At 59.9% G+C, this 25,725-nt stretch overlaps 2 protein-coding genes across 3 annotated transcripts; both read right to left on the bottom strand.

Moving 5' to 3' along the window:
• Nucleotides 1-486: 486 nt before the first annotated feature.
• LOC137463232 (cytosolic purine 5'-nucleotidase-like) lies at nt 487-5,393 on the bottom strand. The gene is made up of 18 exons (XM_068174328.1): nt 5,233-5,393; nt 4,716-4,789; nt 4,512-4,629; nt 4,337-4,432; nt 4,160-4,251; nt 4,012-4,069; nt 3,814-3,907; nt 3,650-3,703; nt 3,463-3,546; nt 2,654-2,695; nt 2,461-2,568; nt 2,234-2,300; nt 1,974-2,144; nt 1,745-1,796; nt 1,593-1,653; nt 1,295-1,471; nt 1,037-1,138; nt 487-937 (listed from the first exon to the last, which is right to left on the bottom strand). The coding sequence occupies exons 1-18, from the start codon at nt 5,319-5,321 to the stop codon at nt 890-892; spliced, it is 1,587 nt and encodes a 528-aa protein (XP_068030429.1). The 5' UTR covers nt 5,322-5,393; the 3' UTR covers nt 487-889.
• Nucleotides 5,394-6,290: 897 nt separating this feature from the next.
• Nucleotides 6,291-14,701, bottom strand: SLC20A1 (solute carrier family 20 member 1). 2 transcript variants are annotated; one of them, XM_068174326.1, is made up of 11 exons: nt 14,584-14,701; nt 13,963-14,422; nt 13,743-13,883; nt 13,558-13,643; nt 12,217-12,313; nt 10,534-10,653; nt 8,792-9,040; nt 8,150-8,699; nt 7,735-7,920; nt 7,395-7,479; nt 6,291-6,937 (listed from the first exon to the last, which is right to left on the bottom strand). In XM_068174326.1, the coding sequence occupies exons 2-11, from the start codon at nt 14,270-14,272 to the stop codon at nt 6,776-6,778; spliced, it is 1,986 nt and encodes a 661-aa protein (XP_068030427.1). In that variant the 5' UTR covers nt 14,273-14,422; nt 14,584-14,701; the 3' UTR covers nt 6,291-6,775. The 2 variants fall into 2 exon arrangements, with proteins under 2 accessions (XP_068030427.1, XP_068030428.1); XM_068174327.1 differs by having other exon boundaries at nt 14,594-14,690.
• Between the last annotated feature and the right edge of the window lie 11,024 nt (nt 14,702-25,725).

Raw genomic sequence — 25,725 nt, 5'->3', positions numbered from 1 at the left:
TAGAGCAGCTGTGGAAGGTGGGGGAGCCCTACTGTCATCCACCCAACCCCAGCAAGCAGTGGTCCTGGCCCCATCACGCTCTTTTCCTCCTCTCTCCCTCACCCAACCCCAGTCTTGGCTCAGCATCTCTATGGATGCTGGCAGAAGTCTCAGAGCAGTGTGCCAGAGTTCTGGCATGGGGCTGGCTCCACCCTGTGGAGTGCTGCTGGCCTGGCCCCCTCTGCAGAGGTGGGGATAGCTCAGGGTTGCCACCTTCTCCCTAGGGGCTTGTGCTTGTCCCAGCTGCTGGGCCAGGACTTGGGGACTGCCCTTTGCCCCCACTCTCAGGTGCAGGGACAAAGCAGTTTTCCTTTAAAACCAATTTTATATCTCTGAGGTGCCAGGAGTTTTGAGTATCTTTTTATAAATAGAAAAGGGTAGAAAGAAGAAAAGAACAGCAAGTGAAGGGGCAGGTGTCACCTCCAGAGCCCACCTCCACTTCCGCCCAGCATTGCAGTGCTCATGGCCAGGCCCAGAGGCTAAAGGCGCAGGAGCTGCTGGGACCCCAGCTGCTGCAGTGGGGCTTCCAGTGATACTGCAGCAGTGGCACTTTCTGTTCACCCTGGTGTTGGATGCCCCCAGGCTGGCATTGAGCTGGTGGGAGAGGAATGAGTTAAAGGGCCACCAGGCAGATATGAATTAAAGGGGCAGGAGCTAGCAGACCTGGGGGGACCTTCTCCTGGCTCTAGGCAGAGTCAGGAGAAGGTCCCAGCTGCCCAGGGAGAGGTGTGACAGGGGCCATGAGTGAGGGCCACCAGCCATCCTGTGGCCACCAGAGGTGGTAGCTGGTCACGAGTACAAGTGGTCCAGGGCCACTGAATGTCCTCCCCGTGGGCAGCATGGCAGCAGCTCAGGCTTCTCCATCATCTTCCTCCTCCCCACTTGAGTCCTGGGGGACCTGAGGCAGTGCAGAAGGGGCTCAGTGGGCACAGGACCCCAAGGGCATCGGTGTAGCAGGATGCCCATGTCCTTCTGCCCCTCTGTTCCTGTCACCCACCTGCTGGCCAGGGTCACCATGCTGGGCCAGCCAGGGAGGAAGGGCAGTGACCACATCCCCTGAGTCCCGGCGGGAGTGCTCCACCGTTGACTCATGGGCCATCTGCAGTGGGGTGGACAAGGCTCCCAGAGAGAGGCTGGCACCAGCCAGCCAACGGCTTGGCTGCCCACCCAACACCTCTATCAGCCCCATGCCCCCTCAGGCAGGGAGGGAAACTGAGGCACAGTGGGTGACCAGCAGGGCCTGGGGGCTGCATACCAGGACAGGGGGTGCCCGGAAGAGGTAGCTGAAGGGGTAATAGAGGAAGTTGATGAAGGAGGCAGCGTAGAGGTCTGCATAGCGCATCAGCTGGTTGGCGAAGAGCGTCTGACGTGAGCCACAGCGGAACAGGCTGCCCATCTTCCCATAGCACATGTCCATCTCATGTGTGACTTTCTGTGGGTGCAGCACGACATTCAGGGCACCCAAGGGCCCCTGGGGGGGCCCCCACAGAGGAAGTTGTGGCAGGGGGGTGAGCTGAGCTGTGTGCCAGCAGGCATAGTGCCCTGGGTGTCACCTGGATCCGACGCTTGATGGAGCTGATGTCTGGGCGCTCGCTACTGCCACTGTCCAAGTGCCTGGAACGGAGCAGACCCAGCTAAGGGCTCACCTGGAGGGTTCCCCACAGGTGCTCCCATCCCTGCCTGTCTCCCACCCCAGCCGACTCACTGGTACAGCTCGGCCAGGAAGAGATCCAGGCTCCGCAGCTCCTCAAACAGCTCTGCAAGGGCAACAGGGCCAGCTCAGTGCAGGGGCATCACCCACTGCCCAGCACAATCAACAAAGAGGGTCAGGGCATGGGCCCCCTCAGGCAGTTTTGCTATCGAGGGGTGTAGGAGGCTCCAGGCCACCTCCCCTTGCATGGTAAAGTCTGTGTCCCCAGCCCAGCACTGCTCACCACTCTTCTCCGTCCAGACCTGCAGCTCACGGGCCAGCTCGGGCACCACCAGAAAGGTGCGCCAGCCCTGCCGCTTCTTGGATTTGAGAATGTCCCCAAAGATGTGGTCCCCCATGTAGAGGATGTCTTTGCCCTTCACACCCAGGAGGTCACACACCACATCTGAGGAGCCTGTGACAGCCGGAGGTCAAGGTGGGGGGGGTGGGCATGTCCCCCTCTGCTGCCCACAGAGCCCAGACGGAGCCCAGCTGGGTGCTTACCACCGGAGTAGACAGCACAGTGCTGGAGCGGGCCAGTGTATGTCCCCATGCGCAGCTTCCCCGTGTCCTGCAGGACAAGAAGACCCCAGGACGGAGACACTGTTACGTGTGCCTCCTTGGTGTCCAATCAGCCGGGAATCTACCTTGCTGTGCCCACAGGAGTCCCCTCAGTGCCTAAGCAGTGCCCCCTGCCCCAACTAGCCCCGCAGCAGGGGAGAGGTCCCCACCGTGTCGACTTGGCGCAGGACGGTGCCCTCAGCAAAGAAGAGGGGCTTGCGGGTGTCCACCACGATCAGGTCAAAATAGGACCTCCAGGGGCGTCGTGGGACGTCAGCCTGTGGATGCCGGGGAGGGGGTCAACAAGAGGATGCTGATCGCACCCTGTGCCCCCCACCCAGCCCACACTGGGGACAGACTCACCTTGTCCTCATTGCTGAAGTCAAATAGGTAGGACATGATGGCCTGCAAGGACATCTAGCATCATCACTGCTGCCCCCGGGCAAGGCAGACCTCTCGGGGGTCTGGAGGTCGAGGTGACCCCGAGAATGTAAAAGTCTTTGCTTCCCAGCCCACGCAGCCAAAGAAGAAGTGGGAATGCCCGAAGTAAGGTCGGCTTCTCAAGGTTGTTTATTTTTCTTATCTAGAACATGCTTTCTCAAAGAACTGCGGTCTGTCTAGCAGGTCAGTCTGCGGCAGACTCCCACCTCCTTGGGGTGGTGTTACCATTTTATACTAAAATCTACGTGTGCTATGTTTACAATAACGGGCCAATATCTGTCATTTATGTTGGACAGTGTGTCTCTACCTTAAACCAATAGAAAAGTGTCACCATCACAGCAAGACATGGAGGGCAAGGAGAAGGAGAAGAAGGCCAGGACATGCCCAAATCCCTCCATCTTGTCCCCTGAATCCCTTATTTTAAACCCTAAAGTTCTACTTTTTCACCCTGTGTTAGTTCAACTACCACACTGCTCAAACCCTTGTGGCTTGTAATTCCTCACGGAAAGTTGGCAGTTTTTTCCACAGACTAAAATGGAAGCCACAGGTGGTTTTGACTTGGTGCCAAGGTCTGCGAGCCCCCTGCCAGGGTCTGGAGGCAGCCAGGGCAGCCAGAGGGATGTCCTGGGCTCCCACACAGACCCTGCCTGTGCTTCAACACAGCCCCTCTGCCTCCCCCATGCAGGGCAGGCTGGACCTGGTGGTGGGGGACACGGACACCCCCTACTCACGTCAGTGTAGGTGTAGTCACTGTTGGTGGCCAGGAAGACCTTCCCCACCTCCTTCATGCGGCTCAGCAGCAGCGGCACACGGGGCTAGTGAAGGGCAAGTCAGTGGGGGGGAGCGCAGGGGGGGCCACAAGGAATTGACCGAGGGGAGCAGAGTAGGGAGGGGTCCCTAGGGGTCTGTACAACTCACATCCTTCACCACGTATTTCTCCAGGTTCTCTAGCGTCTTCTCCTTGAGGCAGCCCTGCAGAAGGAATGTGGTGGGGCTGGCCAAAATCTCCCAGGGTGTGCATTTGGGAGAACCCCAACACTCTCAGCACCCACCAGCACCGGCCCCTTGCCCATTGTACCCACAGAGAGGTGGACATGGTCCATGGCCTCGCGCACATCCTGGAACATGCTGCGGAAGGACATGAAGAGGTTCCCATGCTTGTAGCCGGTGTCACAGCTGCAACAGCCAGGAATGGAGGGGCTGAAAGGGCTGCTCTGCTAAGGAAAGCTCCCCCCGGGATCGATCCAATTCCAAGCCCCCACCCACCACCTCCTTCTTACTTGACATATCTGGAGCAGTTGGTGAAAAAGTCCACGAGACAGGCATAGAGGTGGGCCTCTGTGAGGGAGGGGGCTGTGAGAGGGGGTGCAGGGCAGGACAGCACCCTAGGGTGGTGGGAGGGCCAGGGCAATGGGGGTTCTCACTCACCTGTGAGGTTGAAGAGAGTGTTGAGGATGTGGAAGCGTTTCATGTCATCCCGCTGGATGAACTTGTTGGGGTAATAGTGGAGGATTTCGGCTCTGGGGAGGGAGCACGGAGCTGCACTCCACCCTGAGGGGCCCCCAACTTCCCCCTGCCCCAGGGGTGGTGAATTCCCAGACTCACCCCTTGAGGAAACGGAAGCCATGGGCACAGACAAGCAGGTTCCCGTGGGAATCCACCTTCAGCAGGTTCCCGTACAGGGCATCAAACACCAGACCCCTGCACCACACAGCTGTCAGTGTGTGGGGGGCTCACTTCCCCTCCCCTCCTGTCTCTGGGACCCCCTCCACAAACTGACCGGGTGGGGAAGGTGGGGTCGTATTTGTAGGCAAGGATCTCAGGAGGGTACCCAATGGCAACAAGGTGCTCCAGCAACAGAGCGAAGGCCAGCTCCTCGTAGTCAGGGGACTTGTACACTGCAGAGGGGAAAGGGGGACGTGGGCAGGGGCTGGGAGAATTCCACCACTAGCCCACCCTGCCTTAGGCCCCCCCCAAAACGCACTGGCCAAGGTGTAGTCCATGTCAAAGCCAAAGCACTTGATCTTCTCCAGCGCCAGGCTCCGGTTGACGAAGATCCTGGGGGTGACCACGGGGGGAGTTATGGGGGAAGGAGAGGTTTAGGGTTGGGGGTGGCACAGAGGAAAGAGATGGGGTCGTGTTTCCCTATCCCAGTCCCTGGTCAGCGCTCTGGAAGGGTTGTGTGCTCATCCCAGCCCAGGGCCTCCACAGCAAGTTATTGGAGCAGAAAAATGGGCTGCAGAGCTGGAAATGGAGCTGGAGGAGGGAGGGGGGATAGTGAGCCCCTGTTTGGACCTGCCCCCACCCCGGCATGTCGGCATGACACCCAGGGCCTCTGCCCCCTCCCGATACGACAAAGGTCCTCTCCCGTACCTGAACCCCGAGAGCCTTCCTTCGGGTCCTGCTCCCCTCCCCACCTGTCCTTCCCCAAGCCCTCGCCCCGCATCCCCAAGTCCTGCTGCCCCCATCACTCGCCAGTCCCCCCGCAGTCCCCAGCCCACCGGTGCTGGCAGTCCCTCCGCAGGGCCCGGGGGTCGCCCTGCCCCGGGCCCCGGGCCGCCGCTGGGCCCCGCTGGCCCTCGCTGCCCATCGCCACCGCCTCCGGCCACCGCCTCCGGCCGCCGCCGCTTTAACGGGGCCCTGCGGAACCGCCCCGCCCCGGCCCCGCCTCGGGCAGCACGGCCGGGACGGAGCCGGGGCACGCCGAGGCGGTGACCCCAAACGGGGCAGCCATCCCCCCGTGCTCCCCCCGTGGGGTACGGACACCTCTTCCCGCCTGGCTCCCGCTCCCCGTGCCCTCCCCGAACGGGGCTCCCCGCTCCTCGGCGCTGCCCCCGCCGTGCCCCCCGCCCCGGGCTGCTGTTTGCCCAGCGGCGCCGCTGGCAGCGGGAAGCTCCGGGCGGCGAATCATTAACCGGGGTCAGGGACCGGCCTCGCCGCCGCCCCGCCGCCGCCCCGAATGCCGGCCCCGCACCGGGGGAGACGGGGAGGACGGAGCACGCCCGGCCCGTGGGACACAGCGAGCCCCGCGCCACGGGGCTGCGGTAGCGTCCCCACGCCGCACACGGAGCGCCCCTCGGAACCCGCGTGTCGCCCCAGGGGCCCGTCCCCCTCCCTCCGCACTGCCGGCTGCCCCCTCCGAGGCTCTTGCGACACCCCGGGGACGTTGACGTGGGGCCCCGGGCCCGGCCTTGACCCGGGCAGGAGGGAGCATCCCGCGGCACACGGAGGGGCTGCGGAGCAGCTGCTGTCCCAGGGCTGCGGAGGGACGGATGCAGGGCCGGACACACACACACACACAGACACAGACACACACACACACACATCGCTCCACAGCGGGGACGGGGCTGACGAGCGGGGCAGGAGCCAGCCCCAGGTGCAGGGCCCCGATAACCCCTGCGCAGGGCTGTTTACAGCCCCTCCCGTGATACACGGGCACGTGGGGCTCTTATCTTTGTGCCCAGCTCCCTCCTGGGGCGGAGGGCCAAGGTAGGGAGGGCTATGGGGCAGCATTTGGGGCCCTCACCATGTGCCAAAGCCCCAGAACCACAGGCAGCACTGGCCTACGAAGGAAATCTTTATTAAGTCCGAGGTAGCAGCAGTGACAGGGGGCCACAGGGCAGCCCCCAGGGCCCCCGAGCAGGATGGTGTCCACAGCACTACGGCAACGGAGGCAAAGCTGAACACTGAACAGCCTGCAAGAGGGGCACCCCACGACTCCCTAGCCCTTTGTTCCAGGGCAGGCAAGGACCAACCTCTGTCCTTCCCCCAAGAAATCACTACCAGGTGAAGTGAGAAAGTGGCCCCCAGTAACTGCTTATCTACAGCTACAGCAGATCAGGGGGGTCACCTGGGGGCAGATACAGCCCTGGCAGTGCACCCCCACAATGTTAGCGCAAAGACAGTTATATTAAAAAAAACAAAAACTTCAGTGACAGCACTATGCGCAGATGGGCGCAGCCGCCACCCCACAGCAGGCAGCTTCAGTGGCTCCTCGAGGGAGGACAGCAGTGGGAAGCAGGAGCAGTGGGAGCCCCGGTGCCCTCACACCTTCAGGACGGCAAACCTGAAGACAGCCATGATGGCAGCACTAATGAGGCCGGAGATGGGGACAGTGACAAACCAGGCCATGAAGATGTTTCGGAAGAGGCGCCAGTCCACTGCCTTCCTGGAGCGCAGCCAGCCCACTGAGACGACTGAGCCCACCTGCACAAGGAGTCAGGGCACGGCTCAGCAGCAGAGCAGCCATCTGCACCCCCCAAACATGCGCTCCTTCACCCCTCAGGCCAGAGCCCCGGGTCCTGCTCCGGCCTGTGGAGACCTCACAGAGCACAGGCAGGGAATGCAGGGCAAGGAGTTGCCACCCCAGAGGGGTGACAGGACCAGGATCCCGCAGCACTCGGGCTCCCAGGGCCTCTTGGCAGAGCCTAGGGGACCATGAAAGGGGTTTTGTTCTCCCATCATCTCCCGAGTGCCCCAGGGACCCACCCCGAGGCTGGGCAGCCACTGCCACCTCACATTGAGATGCAAGTGGTGGAGCTGGAAGCTGACAGTGGCCAGTGGCCCAGAGTGGGGCCTCCCACACAGCTCAGCCCTACGAGCACCAAGATTTGGGAACACTGCGCTCACACTGAGCCAAAGCCACCCCCCCTACCCCTCCTACCTTGCAGTGGGTTGTGCTGATTGGGAGGCCAACATTGGAGGCAATGACCACCGTCAGCGCTGACGCCAGCTCAATGCTGAAGCCGCTGCAGGGACAGAAAGCAGATCAGAACAGGGGCACTGGATACCCCAAAACACCCGGTGGGCTCAGCTCAAGGCAGCACAGCTCGGCTCTCCAGACCCCTGGATGAACCCCCCAGGATGCAGCAAGGTGTTGGAGCCACACACACCCCAGCTCCACCACTGAAACTCCCAAGAGAGAGAATGGAGAGGGGCTCCTGGAGCAGAATGCAGCTCTCAGGCTGCATGGAACCTCCCCTCAGCTCCATGGTAGCCCTTACCTGGATGGTGTGATGGGAGTCAGGTCCTTCCCCATCGTCTGGATGACTCTCCTTCCCCAGACCCACAGGCCAATGCAAATCCCTGCACCCCCATAGAGAAGCAGCCAGATGGGAGTTGCCACCTTGGTAGCCACATCGCCCGTCTGATAGACCAGGAAGAGTGCAACCAGGGGCCCAATGGCATTGCTGGAAGAGAAAGAGGATCTGGTCTAGAGGGCCAGAGGCTCTTGGCAAGATAGAATATCCCTGGAAGTGTTCCAAGGCCAGGTTGGACGGCACAAGGAGCAACATGTCCATGGCAGGGGGCTGGAACAAGATTTAAGTCCCTTCCACCCAAAACTATTTTGTGATTCCATGGTTCTGTGAGCACTAGCCCCAGCTAGCAGCCTCCCTGGCTCCCACTAACTCCACTGACCTGACATCATTGCCACCATGAGCGAAGGAGCCAAAACAGGCTGTGAGGATCTGCAAGAACTGGAAGAGTAGAGACACCTCAGGCTTGTCCTGCTCATGCCACTCTTCCAGGGAGCTACTGCTGCCCTTGCGGTCAGTGGCACCCAGCTCTGCCTGGGCTGTGTTCAGGTCCACGTCTGCAGCCGGGTGTGCATCTGCCACTGCGTTGCAGTAGCTCGTGTAGCTGTCCATGCGGACCCTCTTCTTAGTGTCCACCACAGACCAGCTGAGCTTCTCCCCCTCCTCGCTGTCCCTGGCACGCAGAGAGTCCAGGGGCATGCCACAGATGGCCATGGTGTAGGAGGTATAGCTGTTATTGCGCCGCAGGGGCTTGTCCCCCGAGTCCCCCATGCAGTCCCCCATCTTGGCTAGGTGCAGCTTGTGCAGCAGCTCCTTGTAGAGGCCGGAGTCCTTGTGCACAGTGTGGTACTGGTACTGCCCACCTGAGCCCAGCTGGTGGCCCACTGCCTGGCTCAGGTGGACCAGGTTGCCATTGGGCAGCCGCACAGCTCCTGCGAGCAGGGACAGCAGGTGGAGGGGTTAGCACCAAGGGGTGCCTGGGGTTGGGGAAGTCTTACCACCCGAATCACCCCCTGCTACTCACCACTGTCAATGCTTGTTTCCTTCAGGTCGAGGCTGGGAAGCCTCTCCTGCTCTGGGGCCTCCTCCAGCTCCCCCAGGTTGAAGGAGACCATCCTCTCCTCCACCCCTGCCCGGGGGGGGATGGCTGACCCTGCATCAGCAGCAGGGCCCTTGGCATCACCCAGGGGCATCTTGGCCTCCTCTTGCTCCTCCTTTGGGCAAACATTCTTCTCCATCAAGGGGCTTTCGGAAGGACTTGATTTTATCTCTCCTGTGAAGAAGGGCAGCCACCATCAAAACCCTTTCTTCCACTGCACCCAATGCCAGCAGCAAGCCCACACCCCTTGCCACTCAGATTTATGGCAGCCAAATAAAATTTACAGCTCCTCCACATCCTGAACCTTGGAAACTGCTGGACAGTCACACCTTGTCCCGGGCACAACAGCCAAACCATCTAAGCCAGCTCATCCCCTATTTTTAGGCACCCCCACCCACACGGGGTGTGGTGAACACATTATGGGGCTTTTATGTCAGTAATGTCTAAGTGCAGAGGTTCCTCTTTGGGCCATGTTTTTCCCATCCCTGTGGGCAGTGGGATGCTCTGGACCCACTTCTGGAGCGGCTATGACCCCTGAAGCTGACAGAGAGGCGCCCAGAAGAGCCCAGCTCCTCTACCAGCCCAGCAGCTCCAGCCTGGGCTCCTCTCCAGCTTCCACTGGTGGATGACAAACCCAAACAGGAGCTGGTCTCCACCCCACAAAGGCAGCCTGGTTTCCTGTCCACCCTGGGGAGCCAAACCAGCAGCACCAAGCTGTGGGACCTGAGGCTGTTCCTCCGCCTCTAACAGTAAAAGCATGTTTTCTCCAGGTGAAAACATGAGGTCAGCTCCTTCAGACAACAACCAAAACCGCCTTCTTGTCACAAACATGACCATTTCCCTGTCACTTTGTTTGCCTCAGGGGCTGGGTTGTGGCATCAACCCTTCATCCTGGCATCCAGTCCCAGCAGAACTGTCTCCCCCTGCATGCCCACCTCCTCCCAGGGATGCTCTGGGCAGGCAGGGACCACGTCTGACAGGCAGAAGAGCCCACCTCACCTCACAGGCAGGAGTTAAACAGAGTTAAACAGTTAAACAGCTGGAGGACTGTCAAGAGCAGCCATAAAGCTGTTAGTCACACCCCAATTACACCAGCACAGCAAGGACATCCCCTCATCACCAACTCCCAAGGCCTCAGCTTGCACACATCATTGATATTCAGGACCACATGCAGTTCCAAGCACTGCTCCAGAGGCAGAGCTCCAGGCTGATCCTTTGGATGCCTTTCAATAGAGTGTTTTGGATTTTTTGCTACAGGGAAAGGATTTCATCAGCTTTAAACTTGTGATCTGCATCAGCCAGGCCAAGGATTGCTCAGCAGGTATGAGAAGATTAAAGGTTACAAAAGGCACGTTGCCTCTTGCCTTCTCTCTCCTCTATTAGAGAGGGACAAGCTGTCTGATACTGCCCACAGCTCCAGGAGAGCTCACCCTGCAGATCAATCAGCACAGCTGCTGCTCCTGGGGGGGGTTTGGGTGCCTGGGTTAGGAGCAGGCAGAGCCCAGTGTGGCGAGTTTCCCAGTGACTCAGAGCAGGTTAATCCCCGAGTGAAGATGAGGATTCTGTTAATAACAGCCCCACAGCTAATGGGATCTCCCACAGGGAAGAGAAGTCGGTTAGCCAGAGCGTGCCCTTCCCCGAGGATCGCAGAGGGACGTGGTACTTACGGTCAATTTTCTTCTTCATTCTTGGACATACAAAGAACCAGACGATGAGAGCACAGACAACAGCACTCCCCGCCGAAATTAGGAGGATACCCCACAGAGGAAGTTTGTCAAAGCCCAGCACTAGGAAATAAAACAACGGATCTTTGAAAACCTCCGGGCAAAACCCTCCTCGATATATGACTTTGGTTTTCCCAGGCACAGGGACTCCATCACCTGCAACAGCCCTGAGCTAATCCACCTGCCAGGGAGAAACACTGCTGGGAAGGCATCACTGACCATGCCGAGACCCCAGGTATACTCTCAGCCCCACAGGTCATATCCCTTCAGCAGCTGATCCTTCACAGCCCCTTCCCCCAGCCAAACCCTGCACAGAGCGGTGCATGCCCCAGGCTCCACACAGCTCTTGTCTCCTCATTTGCTGCAATGTCAAAGGAAAAAACAGCTCCCAGTGTGGCTGCTGCAGTGCCGGTGCTGCTTCCCTGCTCTGGAGAGGACACGGATGCTTGGGCTGCTCCCCCCCAGAGCTCTCCAGCCCCTGCAGCTGCAGGGGAGAGCAGCTCTTCTGCTCCAGGAGTCAAGAATTTAGGCTTCATGGCATCTGAGGTGATACATGACGCACTCAGGAGCATTCTCACAGGCAGCCTGACTTTGAGCAGAGGACTGGCATCACACCAGCCCAGGCAGGGCATCAGGTGCTTGTGACTATCCAAACCCTGCATTTGCTGCTGCAGGCAGTGACTTATTGCTCCTGAAGCAGATCAGACACCTCAACCAGGCACAGGTCTGCCTGCAAACCATGTGCTCAAGCAGCCTAGAGCTCACTCAGCAGTTCAGGGCTCAGGATAAACACAGATCCACTTTGGACATGCCAAGTGATCAAGTGATTTTGGAGCAGCCCTGGTGCCCCCAGCACTGCAGGCCTGTCCTCCTCTCCCCCATGCTGGAGAGCTCGGGGAAGCTGACATCCCTCCAAAAAATTTTCCAGCCACTGTTTACAGAGTAAGCCCTGCCAGAGCCAGCACTGCCTGCCCGCATCCCACCTCCAGAGGCTCCTCCACAACAGGAAACCCGCGCTCACACCAGAAAACAGCTCAGGCCGAGTCATCCCAGCAAACAACAGAGGTGACTGAGCCTCTAGCTCCACGGGCAAATCCACCTAGCCCTGCTGAGCCCTCTCTTAGTCCTGCTCGCGACCTGTCCCCTGCAACACAGCATCTTAGTTTGGCTTTTCCACCTGAAGCTCAGACTCTGCAGCACACGGGCCAGCTCTTCTCGACAAGAGAAATTTGCTTGTTTTTAGGGAGAGGATGAACCAGGAGGCGCAGCCCCATTCCCTGCTCCTAGCCCCACTACCGGCAGCCTGAAGAGCCTCTTTGGCAGCCAGCAGATACCCGAGTTTTAGCACAGGTAAGAGAAGGGAAGGGGAAGTCATGTTATTGGCCAGTCCTGGGAAGTCTAAGGAGAAAGGTCTGGAGGAGTTTAGTTTGAGCAGGTCTCTTTGGCTGGGCAACTACCTAGCCCAGACAGTGCAGGCTAGCCTGCCGCCTTCCGTAACCGGCACAGGCCAGCCGCCTTCTAGGAGATCTCAGCCCTGTAAAGCAAAAAAGGGGTAAATCGTGCATTTAATGGAGGCTTTAGAAAGAATTTCAAAAGTCAGGTTCAAACATTCTGCTGTGCACTTACAGGGCGCCCCAGTGTACATGATGGAGAAGAGGTTGATTCCCACAGTGCAAGCATAGAAGACGGGCAAAGCTCGCAGGCCGTTGGGAACAGGATCTGCCTGGAAAACACAAACCAGTGCTGTAGAGAGGTAGACTGGGGCGCTGTGCAGCAGCCAAGGAGCAGCTTAGCAACAGAGTCTTTCCAGAAGGGGTTTGTGCCCTCAGTCACCTGCAGGTGACAGCTCCCAACAGCCTTTAGGGAACAACCCATGGTCAGACGGCCCCTGGCTGGGAGGGCACGAGGTAGAACAACACCTGGATCCCACTTGGCTCCCCAGAGAGCTAGGGCAGGCCCAGCCAAGCGTTCCAGCACCCCCAAGCCTGGAACAACTCATCTTTAGCTGGCTTCTGAACCCTTTCTCTGGCTCCCCAAACTGCCACCTCCACTTATATTTTTCTTTCAATTCCCCAAGAACTTTCAAAGCTTTTACCCCTTTCCAACTGACTTGAACAAAATAAAAAGTCCATTAGTCACAAAGGAGCTTATTTGACCACATATCTGGCAGCAAGGCCCTCACCCCAGCACCAGGAGCATTTAATCCCCACTGCTGCCCAGCAATTGGGATTTGGCATCAGGACAAGCACACCAAGCCTTCCTGAATGCCAAGCAGCACGGAGCAACCGGACTGTTCAGCACCAAGATGGAGCGTGACAGGGCCAGCCACGCTTTGGGAGGCTGGTTAAACAAGGTTACTGTGACAGTGGTGAAGCTGAGCTGCTTTAAAGGGCTGCCAGTGATAAGATCTTAACATCTCTTCAATCGTCAGAGGTAAAACCTAAAGGAATTTAACCTCAGATATGCAGAAGAAAATGCTGGAGTTTCTCTGCATAGCTGGGGTCTCAGGTGGAAGGAATGTGGTTTCCCCAGCCTCAGGAACAATTCTGTCCCTCCCAGCTGAGGAATGCCATGGCTGTGGATAACCACCTTCATCTGCAGCCCACCCCATGGGAAAAAAAAACCCCTTACACCAGGATTTTGGAAAAGCCCAGCCGACAGCTCTGGCCTTATCAGTTCTGAGCTACTGCATTACTGGGAAACTGGGCTGCTCCTGCTGAAGCCAGGCAAGACAACTCCCATGTTTCAGAGGGGAGGTGATGCCCCAAAACCCTCCAAGTCCACTCTGTGGAGTGGCCACAGGCCCCATTTTCTCACTACTTCAGCTCCCAAAGGGCTCCCCTGATGCCAGCATATACACTCCAGGATGTGCCAGCAGAAGCCCTGGTGACCAGAGGCCAACCAACGAGTCCATTGAGAGCAGCCAAGAGCCCCAACGTACCAGAAAACAGGGCAGATAGCCCTTACCTTACAGAGGATGAACCTCTGGACGAGGAAGAACAGGACAGCAGACATGATGCCCGAAAGGAGGGGTGAGATGAACCAGGACAACACTAGAAAGTGGAAGGCACAATCAGCTTCCTGCTGCTGGAAAAGGAAGCCCAGGGACACATGGGGTCCATGGCTGGGGTGGCCCTGCCAGCTGGACTTACCAATCTTCAGCAACTCAGACCACTTGACACCTTCTTGCCCTTGGGCCACCAGTGAGAAGCCAATGGTCGCTCCAACGATGCAGTGGGTACCAGAAATGGGGAGCTTCAAGAACGAAGCCATCAGCTGCCACACAGCAGATCCTGGAGAAGAAGCAGCCTACTAAGAGAGCCGTCACCCTGGGACACAGTGCCCCGACACTGCGACCTCCCTGCTCCTTACCAGACATGGCGCTGATCGAACCTGCCATCAGCAGCTGCTGCATGGAGTTGTACATCTCCACATCAATCAGTCCCTTCCGGATGGTCTCGCTGACCTTGGCTCCCAGCAGGACAGAGCCCACCGTCTCAAAGACGCTGGCCAGGATGCAGGCCTGCCGCAGGGTCACCACCCCCGAGCCCACAGCCGTGCCAAAGGAGTTAGCCACGTCGTTTGCGCCAACAGAGAAGGCCAGGACGAAGGCAATGATGAAACCCAGGACCAGCATCCAGAGGAAGTCAGCCATGGGGGCGGTGGGCACCGTGGGTTCCATGGCGGGGGCGGGGCGATGGTTAATAAATTAGGTATAAAATTAAATAGAGGGATCGCTATAGGGCTCGGGGAGACTGCGACGTCCTACGGGCCCGTCGGTCGCAGGGGCTGGGGGCCGGGTGCCGCGCCATGGTCTGCGCCACTCTTCATCCTGCGGGAAAGACAGAGCTTACCACCGGATGAGCAGGGTGCTCCCAGGGTGAGCACCGGATACCGGCCCTTCCCGCCGCCGGTAACGGCCGCTCCCGCGCGCGCCACCGCCCCCTCCCGCCGCCCTGCGTGTGCGTGTGCGTGCGCGGCCCTGCTCGTCACCTCCGCTCACCGGCGGAGCTCAGGTGAACGGTGCCGGTGCCGGTGCCGCCGCTGCCCCGCCGCGCTCAGGGCCGGGCCCCCCCGGTGCCGGCCGCCCCCGCCGCCCGGACTGACGCGGCCGCGGCGCCCGGCGCCTTTAACACCGCCCCCCGCCCCCACGTGACCGCAGCCCCGCCCTCCCGCCGGGCCCGGCAGCGCCCTCGCTGCCCATTGGCCCGCCCGCCGAGGAAAGGGCGGGGCCGCGCCGCCATTGGGTAGCGCCGAGCACGGAGCCGGGGCCCGGCCCCGCCCCCCCGCGCGGGCAGCGCGCCTGAGAACCACGTGCGGGCTCGGCGTGCCCCGGGTGGAGGGACGGCACCGGCACCGGCACCGGTACGGCACCGGCACGGCACCGGCACCGGCACCGGCACCGGCACCGGCACCGGTACCGGCACCGGTACCGGCACCGGTACGGCACCGGCACCGGCACCGGTACCGGCACCGGTACGGCACCGGCACCGGTACCGGCACCGGCACCGGTACCGGCACCGGTACGGCACCGGCACCGGTACGGCACCGGCACCGGCACCGGCACTGGTACGGCACCGGCACCGGCACCGGTACGGCACCGGCACCGGTACGGCCCGGCACCGGCACGGTCCGGCACCGGTACGGCCCGGCACGGCCCGGCACCGGCGCCGGCACGGCCCGGCACCGGCACCGGCGCCGGTACGGCCCGGCACCGGCACCGGCACCGGCACTGGTACGGCCCGGCACCGGCGGCGATACGGCATGGCTCGGCCCGGCCCGGCGCCACCACCGGCACCACCGTCGGTACGGCATGGCCGGCACGGCACCAGCACGGCCCAGCCCGACAGTGGGCTGACTCGACTCTGGCACGACCCAGCACAGGTGTGGCACATCCTGACGCAGGATGTGTGCTGTGCCCTGGCATTGTCTGGCTCAGCCCTGCACGGGTGTGGCCTTGACTCGGCTCGGGCACATCCAGCATGGCTTGCCACCGAGGTGGGCTCTGCTCTACTGGGGCACGGGCACAGCCCAGCATGTGTGAGGGCCCAGGCTGGGCTCCAGCACAGCCTGACACGCTTTGGCATGGGTGTGGATCCGTGTGGGTCCGGCCCACCTGTGGAACAGTTCTGCTCAGCTCCAGCATGACCAGCCTCTGCCCGGCACAGCAACAGTGCTGCACCAGCTCAGGCGGGCGCTGAGCTGCTGACCACTGGGCTGGCACTCCAGTGTGGCTCAGTCCCATTCCAGCTCTGAACTGGCGTCACGCATGGGCCTTGTGCCTGCACTGGCTGAGACCAGCACCAACCCAGGGGCACCCACCGGCCTCAGCAAGGAGCGCACGTGGGGACTGAAACCAGTACCCACCAGCATCTGCAGCTGAGTGGTGGCGGCTCAGGGGATCCTGCAAGCTCCCAGCAGGTCCTGCAGGGTCCCCCCCAGCACCTCCAGCCCGGGGGACACAGGCAGGGGTGAGCCCCATCTGCGCATACGTGTGCACACGCGTGTGCCCTGAGCAGGGGGAGCGCCCGTGCCCATTCCCATCTCGGGGTGATCGTTGCCCAGCAGGAACCATGGCTCAGTGGTCAGAGGCCACGGGCAGCCCCAGGGCAGCGGGTCAGCCGGCATGGGAAGCTGGGGTGTCTGGCCGGGGGTTGTGCCGCCTCACGGGTCAGCGGCTGGGGGCTGGCTGCGGCCGGGCCATCGCGTCACGGCGACGCTAGTGACAAGGGACTGCAGATGGCACCTGGTACGGGGGGAAGTGGTTAGGGTGCCCCAGCCCTGCTGCATGGCTGCCCCTGCGTCACCCGGCCAGAGTCCGTCCCGTGTCCCCATGGGCCCTGTGTCCCGGGCCACGTGCAGCACTGGGTGCACAGAGCCACAGCACAGCCCGGGCTGGGCCTGGGGGGTACGGAGGGACGTGTACCTGGAACCTGGGGACCCCTTGCCACTCTCAGCTCGCCAAAGCATTAGCAGGGGATGACCCCACACCTTTCCCCTGTCCCCGCTCCACATTCCTGTAACCATTTGGGTGTCCTAATCTGCCCTGTGTGCGTGAACTGGGGAGGAAGCTGTGGCAGGGGTCCCTGGATGAAGCTGGTAGGATCCATGTTCTGGGCCCCTAGATCCCATAACCCTGTATCCCAAATCTGAGAAGGGATCCAGGTGTGTCTACACCCCTGCAGGGGCAGAGGCAGGTCTGGGGAGCAGTACTGGGCACACAGGGTGCAGAAACAGGTACATGGGGTGCAGCACCAAACATGGGGCACAGCACAAAGTGTGCAGGTGTGTGGCCAAGTGTGGGAGGGTGTAGCACTGAGCCTTGCAGAGGGTACAGAGGAGTACAGAGCCTTGCACATGGGGAGCAGCATTGATCCCAGAACTGAACAGATGGGGTGCAGGGCCAAGGATGTGCTGGGAAGGAGCAGGCTGGGCGGCCCTTTGAGATGCCCCGGGACAATACACTGCAGGTTCCCAGCACTGGGAGGGGTTCCTTAGACCTTCCTCAGCTTCACTGCTACAGTGAGCCCCACCCCTGAGCAGTGGGACTGTGACACTGGAGGCACTTAAAGCAGTGAGGCAGCACTCTGGGAGCTGCAGGGAAATGCCCTGGAAAACACTCCAGCCTGTGGCCGTCTCACCTACAGACGACATCCCCCCGCCCCAGTAACACCAGTAAGTCTGTAACTCCTGCACTAGGAGCCTTTGATGGATGCTGAGTGTGCCCTGGAATCCACCTGCTTGGCATCACCACTCCCAGTCCTGGTGCTGGCTTTGACCTGCAGGTCCCTGCACGTGCCCTGGTGTTCAACAGCATCACTGGGCATCCCAACACTCATTGGCACACTCTGGACCTCTTAAGTGTCACCAGCATTCCAGAAACCCCCAGCACCCAAGCTGTTGGTGTCCCTGCCTACCCGGGCTCCACTCCTGACTGATCCTCTTATTTCATGTTGTCCTACTTGGTTGTTAATTGGTAATAAATTAAAATTCATTTTCCTGAGTCAAGTGTTTTGCCCATGACTTAACTGTTGAATGATCTCTCTCTCCTTACCTCACCCCAAAAGTTGTTTCACTGCTCTCACCCCTGCCACATGTGCCTACATGGCCCCTCCCTGTGTCACCAACTGGGCACCATAAGTGCGGTCACATTCCGTGAGAACTTACATGATCCAGATTCGTGGATAGTTTGGTTTGTTGGAGCAACAGGAAAGCAGGTTCAGAATAAATGCGTGAACCACAGAGTGTTAATATGTCATGACAAAAGGTATAGAACAGAATAGATATAAAGTATTCCTGGGTCTGTGTGTTGCTGGAGGCTGGGAAGCACTCAGTGCCTGCTCAGGACAGCAGCCAGCCACAAGGGTCCTGTGGCAGAGCTCCACAGGGGACACCTGCACAGGCAGCCCACCTTTTCCTGGTGTTCCAGTAAGCTGGGATGGAAAAAGCCCTGTCAAGGTCAGCCCCAGCTCACTCATCAGCTCCTTTCCTTGCCATGCATTTCTCCAGGAGATGGTGCCCAAGCATATGAAACAATCTCACCTGCATGGGAGACCCCTTCCACTCACTGCGTGCTGGTGGATCACTGGCAAAGGTATTAGTGAAAACAAACTTGAACCACATTGTGGATAAGGTTGAAAGCGACAACGGTGGGATCATCTGGTCGCACTGCCCTCCTCAAGCAAGGTCATCCAGAGCACATTGCAAAGAATTGTGTCCAGACAGTCCTGGAATACCCCAAGTGGGTGAGACTCCACAACCTGGGCAATCTGTTCCAGTGTGTGGTCACCTGCATAGAGAAGTTCTTCCTCGTGTTCAGGTGGAATTAATACGAATTTGCAAATCACAACAAAGGGTCATGTCCAGGGTCACTGTATTGCTTACAGCATGGATAATACCTGTAGTGAAAATCAAATTAGAATCAATTTGAATCAGTGGCATCGTGGGGCTCCCCACACCCCCTCAGTACCCAGGGGACCCCCAGGCCCCGCAGTGGCACCCATGTGAGTTTGCTGCCAGTACAACACAATTAATTGTGCTGCTGTTCTTTATTTAAAAATATAAAAATTCTCCAAATATTCTGCTGGCTTCTCTGGCTGTCTGGGCACTCCGAGCTGGCTCAGGCAGCTGCGAGGCGCCTGCGGACAGAGGAAGCTGCTGAGGCGCAGGGTGGGTGTGAGGGTGCGGAGCAGCGCTGGGCACCCCGCGGGCCGTGGGCACCCCAGGGCACCGAGTGCCAGCCCACAGCACCAACATCCACAGTGACTTACTGGGCACCCAGAGCTCGAAACACCTCATGCCACCCAATACTGCTTCGGCAGCTCCCCTCTGCCCCGCCAACTCACTTTCTCCTCTTCCTCCACACATGGAGCACACAACACAGCACCATGCCCAGCAGCATTGAGCCAAGGACCGCCACGATGCCTTCGATGCAGTACTTCTGGAAAGAATTAGCCTCCACAGCATCTGTGTCTGCCCTGCCCAGCACAGCGTTTGGGTCTGCCCCGTTATCCACAGCGGTCGGCTCTGCTCCGGTGCTCCCAGCGCTGGCGGATCTCCTGCTGACAGCGCTGTTGAGGCTCAGGCTGTTCACACCTGGAGAACCAATTGTGCACCTCAGTGTGTCCTGCACACTTCTGGCAATCTCACCTGTGCCTACAGCTGCAACCAGACCCCACAAGGAGCTCCCCTCATGCCCTGGAGCACCATCTGTCCTGATGGAACAACAGAACAGGGAAGAGGATCATGGAAGAACACAGCACAGCCAGGCTTTGCTCCCTGTCCCTGGGGATCCTTCACATTTGTCCACAATTCCTCTTGCACTTGCCCATCTTCCTTTTCAGGGCTCGGCAGGTGCTGCGCTGGATGGTGACTCCGATGCTGAAGGATACAGCTGTCCCCACGGACAGGACTCAGGGGGCTGGACAGAGAGCATGGAGGGAGCACAACTGTCTGACCAGCCGACCCCTGGAGTGAGATGGACAAACCCCATTCCTGTGTCAAGGAGAGCCATCCCCAGCTCTCACCCACACCCCCAAGGGGATGCAGTCAGGCCCTCTGGGGAGGTACCTGAACTTCCCTCTCCCCTACTGCCTTTTCTGCAGTACAGGCAGCGTTCGCCTGCCCCCAGTTTTCAGGACTCGTCTCCCACTTACAACCCGTGGCAGGACTGCTCAGTGCCTGGATAATTTTGAAAGCATTCCCATATCCCGGCATGAGGGCCTTCCCCAGGGTTGGCCAGCACTGTCAAGGATAAGGAAAATGTAAACGTTCAGCATGGCTCAGGCACAGAGTTTGCAGGAGGATGATGTAGGGTCCCCCTCAGCCATGCCGATCTGAGAGTGCACCCCTTTGGACCCCAGTTCTGAGGAGGGATCGCCCTCTGTTGTGTCAGGGCCTCCAGGGTCTCACAGCAAAGCCCGGGATGCAGGTGCTGTTGGAGGGACATTAAATCCAGAGTTGCATTTCCCATAGTTTGCTGAGGGGTGCCCAGGTGGCCTCATTCCCAAAAGAGCAAAGTCCTGGAATCCCTGAGAAGGGAGTGTGAGAGGTGGTGAGCATCTTGCTGCACCCACAGAGCGTCCGAGCGTGTGTCCCTGGGATGGCAACAGCAACAGCCTGCAGCCCAGAGGTGACAGTCACCCCAGAGCACCGGCTGTGCGCTGGCAGCTTGGCACGGGGCAGAGTCTGCAGCCAGCCGGGGCCGAGCGGCCAAAGGACAGCGATTACCCACACACCTGCCGTGTGAAAGGCCCCGGTGCTTTCCCCAGGGCCTGGCACCACCTGACGGCCTTCCTGAGGTGCCTCCTCCTGCACCGCCGCATGCTCCAGCACTTCGGAGAGAGAGTGTCAGGTGGATTCCGAGTCAGAAAGAGTGTCAGGTGGATTCCAAGTCAGAAAAAGTGCCAGGTGAACTGCGAGTCAGAAAGAGTGTCAGGTGGATTCTGAGTCAGAAAGAGTGCCAGGTGGATTCCAAGTCAGAAAGAGTGCCAGGTGGATTCTGAGTCAGAAAGAGTGTCAGATGGATTCCAAGTCAGAAAGAGTGCCAGGTGGATTCCAAGTCAGAAAGAGTGCCAGGTGGATTCCAAGTCAGAAAGAGTGTCAGGTGGATTCCAAGTCAGAAAAAGTGCCAGGTGAACTGCGAGTCAGAAAGAGTGCCAGGTGGATTCCGAGTCAGAAAGAGTGCCAGGTGAACTGCGAGTCAGAAAGAGTGTCAGGTGGATTCTGAGTCAGAAAGAGTGCCAGGTGGATTCCAAGTCAGAAAGAGTGCCAGGTGGATTCCAAGTCAGAAAGAGTGCCAGGTGAACTGCGAGTCAGAAAGAGTGTCAGGTGGATTCTGAGTCAGAAAGAGTGCCAGGTGGATTCCAAGTCAGAAAGAGTGCCAGGTGGATTCCGAGTCAGAAAGAGTGCCAGGTGGATTCCAAGTCAGAAAAATTGCCAGGTGAACTGCGAGTCAGAAAGAGTGCCAGGTGGATTCCAAGTCAGAAAGAGTGCCAGGTGGATTCCAAGTGAGAAAGAGTGTCAGGTGGATTCCAAGTCAGAAAGAGTGCCAGGTGGATTCCAAGTCAGAAAGAGTGTCAGGTGGATTCCAAGCCAGAAAGAGTGTCAGATGGATTCCAAGTCAGAAAGAGTGCCAGGTGGATTCCAAGTCAGAAAGAGTGCCAGGTGAACTGCGAGTCAGAAAGAGTGTCAGGTGGATTCTGAGTCAGAAAGAGTGCCAGGTGGATTCCAAGTCAGAAAGAGTGCCAGGTGGATTCCGAGTCAGAAAGAGTGCCAGGTGGATTCCAAGTCAGAAAAATTGCCAGGTGAACTGCGAGTCAGAAAGAGTGCCAGGTGGATTCCAAGTCAGAAAGAGTGCCAGGTGGATTCCAAGTGAGAAAGAGTGTCAGGTGGATTCCAAGTCAGAAAGAGTGCCAGGTGGATTCCAAGTCAGAAAGAGTGTCAGGTGGATTCCAAGCCAGAAAGAGTGTCAGATGGATTCCAAGTCAGAAAGAGTGTCAGATGGATTCTGAGTCAGAAAGAGTGCCAGGTGAACTGCGAGTCACTGCTGCTCGTCAGATCTGTCAGAGCTGCATGCTGGCCCCGGCCTGCCCACCTACCCACGGCCTGTGCTTGCCACAGAGCAGCCCCAGCGTGCTGGGCTGGCAGGGCCACCAGGAGGAGGGTGAGAGTCAGGGCCCACTGTGCCTGCACCATGGTGCAGCTGCTGCCGCTGCTGCTGCAGCCCGTGACGCCCAACGTGCTCTGCACACCTGCAGGGCCTGGCTCTGCGGCTCCACAGGGCGCTTTGTGACCTCATGGGGCCTTCTACCAGCAACATTCTGCCATCACCACGGCGGGCCCAAATATTCCCCAGCTGCTGGTGACAGCTCAGGCAGAGGCACCAGATTTAGCCCTTCCACAGTGCAGAAACCCAGGGCACCAGGAGTATTTCTCTGTCTGCTCTGGGGTGTCCTGACCCCCAGGGGAGCACTGACTTTGACCCTCATTCATGGAGAAAACTTCCAAAGCCTCGAGGTAAACTAGAAAGCCCACAAGTGTGAAAGAGATTGTAGAGAGTAGTGGAGTAAGTCACATGGGTGAGAAATTTAGGGTTTAGGATTTTTAGTATGTTACAGATGGGTTCAAGATGGAGGATACAGGGTGCTCTCTCGAGTTCATTTTACTTCCTTCTTCCTCTTTCTTCTTGGGTTTAGGTGTTATTTTGTAATTGGGTAGAAAAGTCCGCACTGCAGGTCTTTAGGGGTCAATTATTGGGTTAGAAAGGAAAATAATTTAGGTGTCACTTCTTAATTGGGTAGCTTAGTTTTTGATTAGACTTAAAAGGCCGTGTAACACGACATTGTTAGCCTTTTTTGTGCTGCTTTTCCTGCACACAGAGTCTGGTGCAGACAGCGTGCTGAAGTTTTGATAACAATAAACAGAAGCTGAAGACCGAAAAAGTCCAATGCATCTCTCCTTCCTGACACAGAACTGCTGCAGGAGGGTCTCCCCTGCCAGGGAAGCCCCCAGGGAGTTGCCCAACTTGGCCCGCAAACTCACACCCCAGCACACACAGGGTTCTCTGGAGAGCTGCTCTAGAAAACCCTGCAGGGACTACCTGGGACTTTACATGTCTCCAGAGCAAATCCCAGAGCTCCTGGAAGTGCCTGATGGCATCAGGCAGCTGCTGGTGTAGACCTGCCCTGAACTTGGACCAAACGCTTCCTGGAGTTCCCTTGGAGGAGTCAGGAGCTGGCACCTGGGAATTATCTCAAACCCTTCGTGCCCCACATCAGTCATCAAAAAGGACTGTCAGCTGGCACGTGAAGCTGTTCACTTACCTTGCCCCTCATGGACTAAGGAGCATACTCAGGAAAGCGAAGAAAACAGAACTCGTGGGCTGAGATAAAAACAGATTAATAACTGAAATACAGTAAAATAATTAATTTTTAAAAAGGACTTGGTGAGAGGGAGAGAACACCCGAGAAAACAAGTGATGCACATTACAACTGCTCACCACCCGCAAACCAATGCCAAACCAGCCCCCAAACCCCTGTGAGCCCTTTGCTCTGGGTACCTCCCCCGCACTGGGCACGGCACTCTATGGCACAGAGCTGCCCTTGGCCAGCTCAGCTGTCCCAGCCATTCTCCCTCCCGGATTCTGGTGCACCTCCTCCTGGCAGAGCACCAGAGACAGAAAAATCCTTGGCTCAGGGCAAGCAGCTCCGTGGGGCCGCCTCTCCCGTCTCCTCCGTCATTTGCTGCCCATGCCACAGGCCCAGCAGCACCACTGCAGGACTGCCCTGGCCACCAGCACCCTGCGTGCCTGGCCCAGGGCTGGGGGACGTCAGCAGCGCCCGGCACAGGGCAGGGACGTCTGCAGCGCCCGGCACAGGGCTGGGGGACGTCTGCAGCGCCCGGCACAGGGCTGGGGGATGTCAGCAGCGCCTGGCCCAGGGCTGGGACGTCTGCAGCGCCTGGCACAGGGCTGGGGGATGTCAGCAGCGCCTGGCACAGGGCCGGGGGACGTCTGCAGCGCCCAGCACAGGGCTGGGGGATGTCTGCAGCGCCTGGTTCAGGGCTGGGGGACGTCTGCAGCGCCCGGCACAGGGCTGGGACACGTCTGCAGCGCCCGGCACAGGGCCGGGGGACGTCTGCAGCGCCCGGCACAGGGCTGGGACATCTGCAGTGCCTGGCACAGGGCTGGGACGTCTGCAGCGCCCGGCACAGGGCTGGGACACGTCTGCAGCGCCCGGCACAGGGCAGGGACGTCTGCAGCGCCCGGCACAGGGCTGGGACACGTCTGCAGCGCCTGGCACAGGGCTGGGGGACGTCTGCAGCGCCCGGCACAGGGCTGGGGGACATCTGCAGCGCCTGGCACAGGGCTGGGACGTCTGCAGCGCCCAGCACAGGGCTGGGACACGTCTGCAGCGCCTGGCACAGGGCTGGGACACGTCTGCAGCGCCCGGCACAGGGCAGGGACGTCTGCAGCGCCCGGCACAGGGCTGGGGGACGTCTGCAGCGCCCGGCACAGGGCTGGGGGACGTCTGCAGCGCCCGGCACAGGGCTGGGACACGTCTGCAGCGCCTGGCACAGGGCTGGGACGTCTGCAGTGCCCGGCCCAGGGCTGGGGGATGTCAGCAGCGCCCGGCACAGGGCTGGGATGACTGCAGTGCCTGGCACAGGGCTGGGGGACATCTGCAGCGCCCGGCACAGGGCTGGGACACGTCTGCAGCGCCCGGCACAGGGCTGGGACGTCTGCAGCGCCCGGCACAGGGCTGGGGGACATCTGCAGCGCCTGGCACAGGGCTGGGGGATGTCAGCAGCGCCCGGCACAGGGCTGGGGGATGTCAGCAGTGCCTGGCACAGGGCTGGGGGATGTCAGCAGCGCCCGGCACAGGGCTGGGGGTGCCCCGAGTTCCCCCCTGCCCAGCACAGCTCCCAGGTCTGGGGGGCACCATGCCGCTGTTTCTTCACCAAGCCACATTTGCTGGCCACAGTGCCACTGCCCTGGGCTACTTTCTGCTACTTTCAGCTAGTTCCTTAGACAACTTATAAATAACCTGAAGTATCTGCAGAGTTGTAAACACGTTTTACAACCCATAACAAAGGATGTTGTTCCACTCTGTTAGTACAGACATTACAGACATTAAAATGTTCATAAACAGGATCTATGCCTGATTGAAAAGAAATACCTAGACTCTGGGAACGATCAGCTCCTCAGCCTCAGCTCTACGCCTGGGAAGATTATGGAACAAATCCTCCTGGGAGATGTGCTGAGGCCCGTGGAGGGCTCGAGGTGACTCAGGACCGCCAGCACAGCTTCACCAGGGGCAGCTCCTGCCTGACCGACCTTCTGCGATGGAGCAGCTCCGCCCGGGGACAAAAAGGACTAGGGATGGCACCTCTCGGGGCTGTTGACACGGCACACGGCACACGGCACCCCCAACCCGCTCGGGGCCCCTGCAGAGGGGGATCTGCAGGGCGAGCCCGGCGGCTGGGTTGATTGGATGGCCGCAGTCCTGACCGAGCCGATCGCGGGGAGCAGCTGATGGAATCATTTTTGATTTCGGTAGTTCCGATACGGCGTGTCCCAGGACCTTTGTGGACTAACCCTCCCGCACACGGCTGGATAAACCCACGCTGCTCAGGCGAGGAGCGGGCCGAGCGTCACGGCGGCCGGGCCCACCAGGCCAGAGAGCGGGGGCCGGAGCGAGGGGATGGCTCGGGGAGCTCCCCCAGCCCCGAGCGCAGGCGCCGCAGCACGAGCAGCGCCGGGGCCGCCGCAGCCGCTCCCGCCCCACCGGACCCGGACCCGGCCCGCGCCGCCGCCGCTTCCGCCGCCGCTTCCGCCGCCGCTTCCGCCGCCGCTTCCGCTTCCGCTGCCGCGCCCGGCCCGGGCCCCGCCCCCGAGCGGCGGCGGCGGCGGCGGGCGCCACCTGCAGGCGCGGGGCGGGACCTGCAGCACCGCCCCCCCGCGGGAATGGCGAGGGGAGGGGGAGGTCGGGGGCACGGGAAACACGGGGGGTACGGGGAGTCCGGCACTAGGGGCACGGGGGCGCGGGGCCTGGGCGTCCGCTGCTGCTCGGAGGCGGCAGGAGGTCCCACCGGTGCCCCCGGGGCGCCGGGAACGCCTTGGAACCCTCAGCGGGC

Source organism: Anomalospiza imberbis, chromosome 28, assembly GCF_031753505.1.
Source record: "Anomalospiza imberbis isolate Cuckoo-Finch-1a 21T00152 chromosome 28, ASM3175350v1, whole genome shotgun sequence".
NCBI lineage: Eukaryota > Metazoa > Chordata > Aves > Passeriformes > Viduidae > Anomalospiza > Anomalospiza imberbis.
This window is presented reverse-complemented; position numbering and strand designations above follow the sequence as displayed.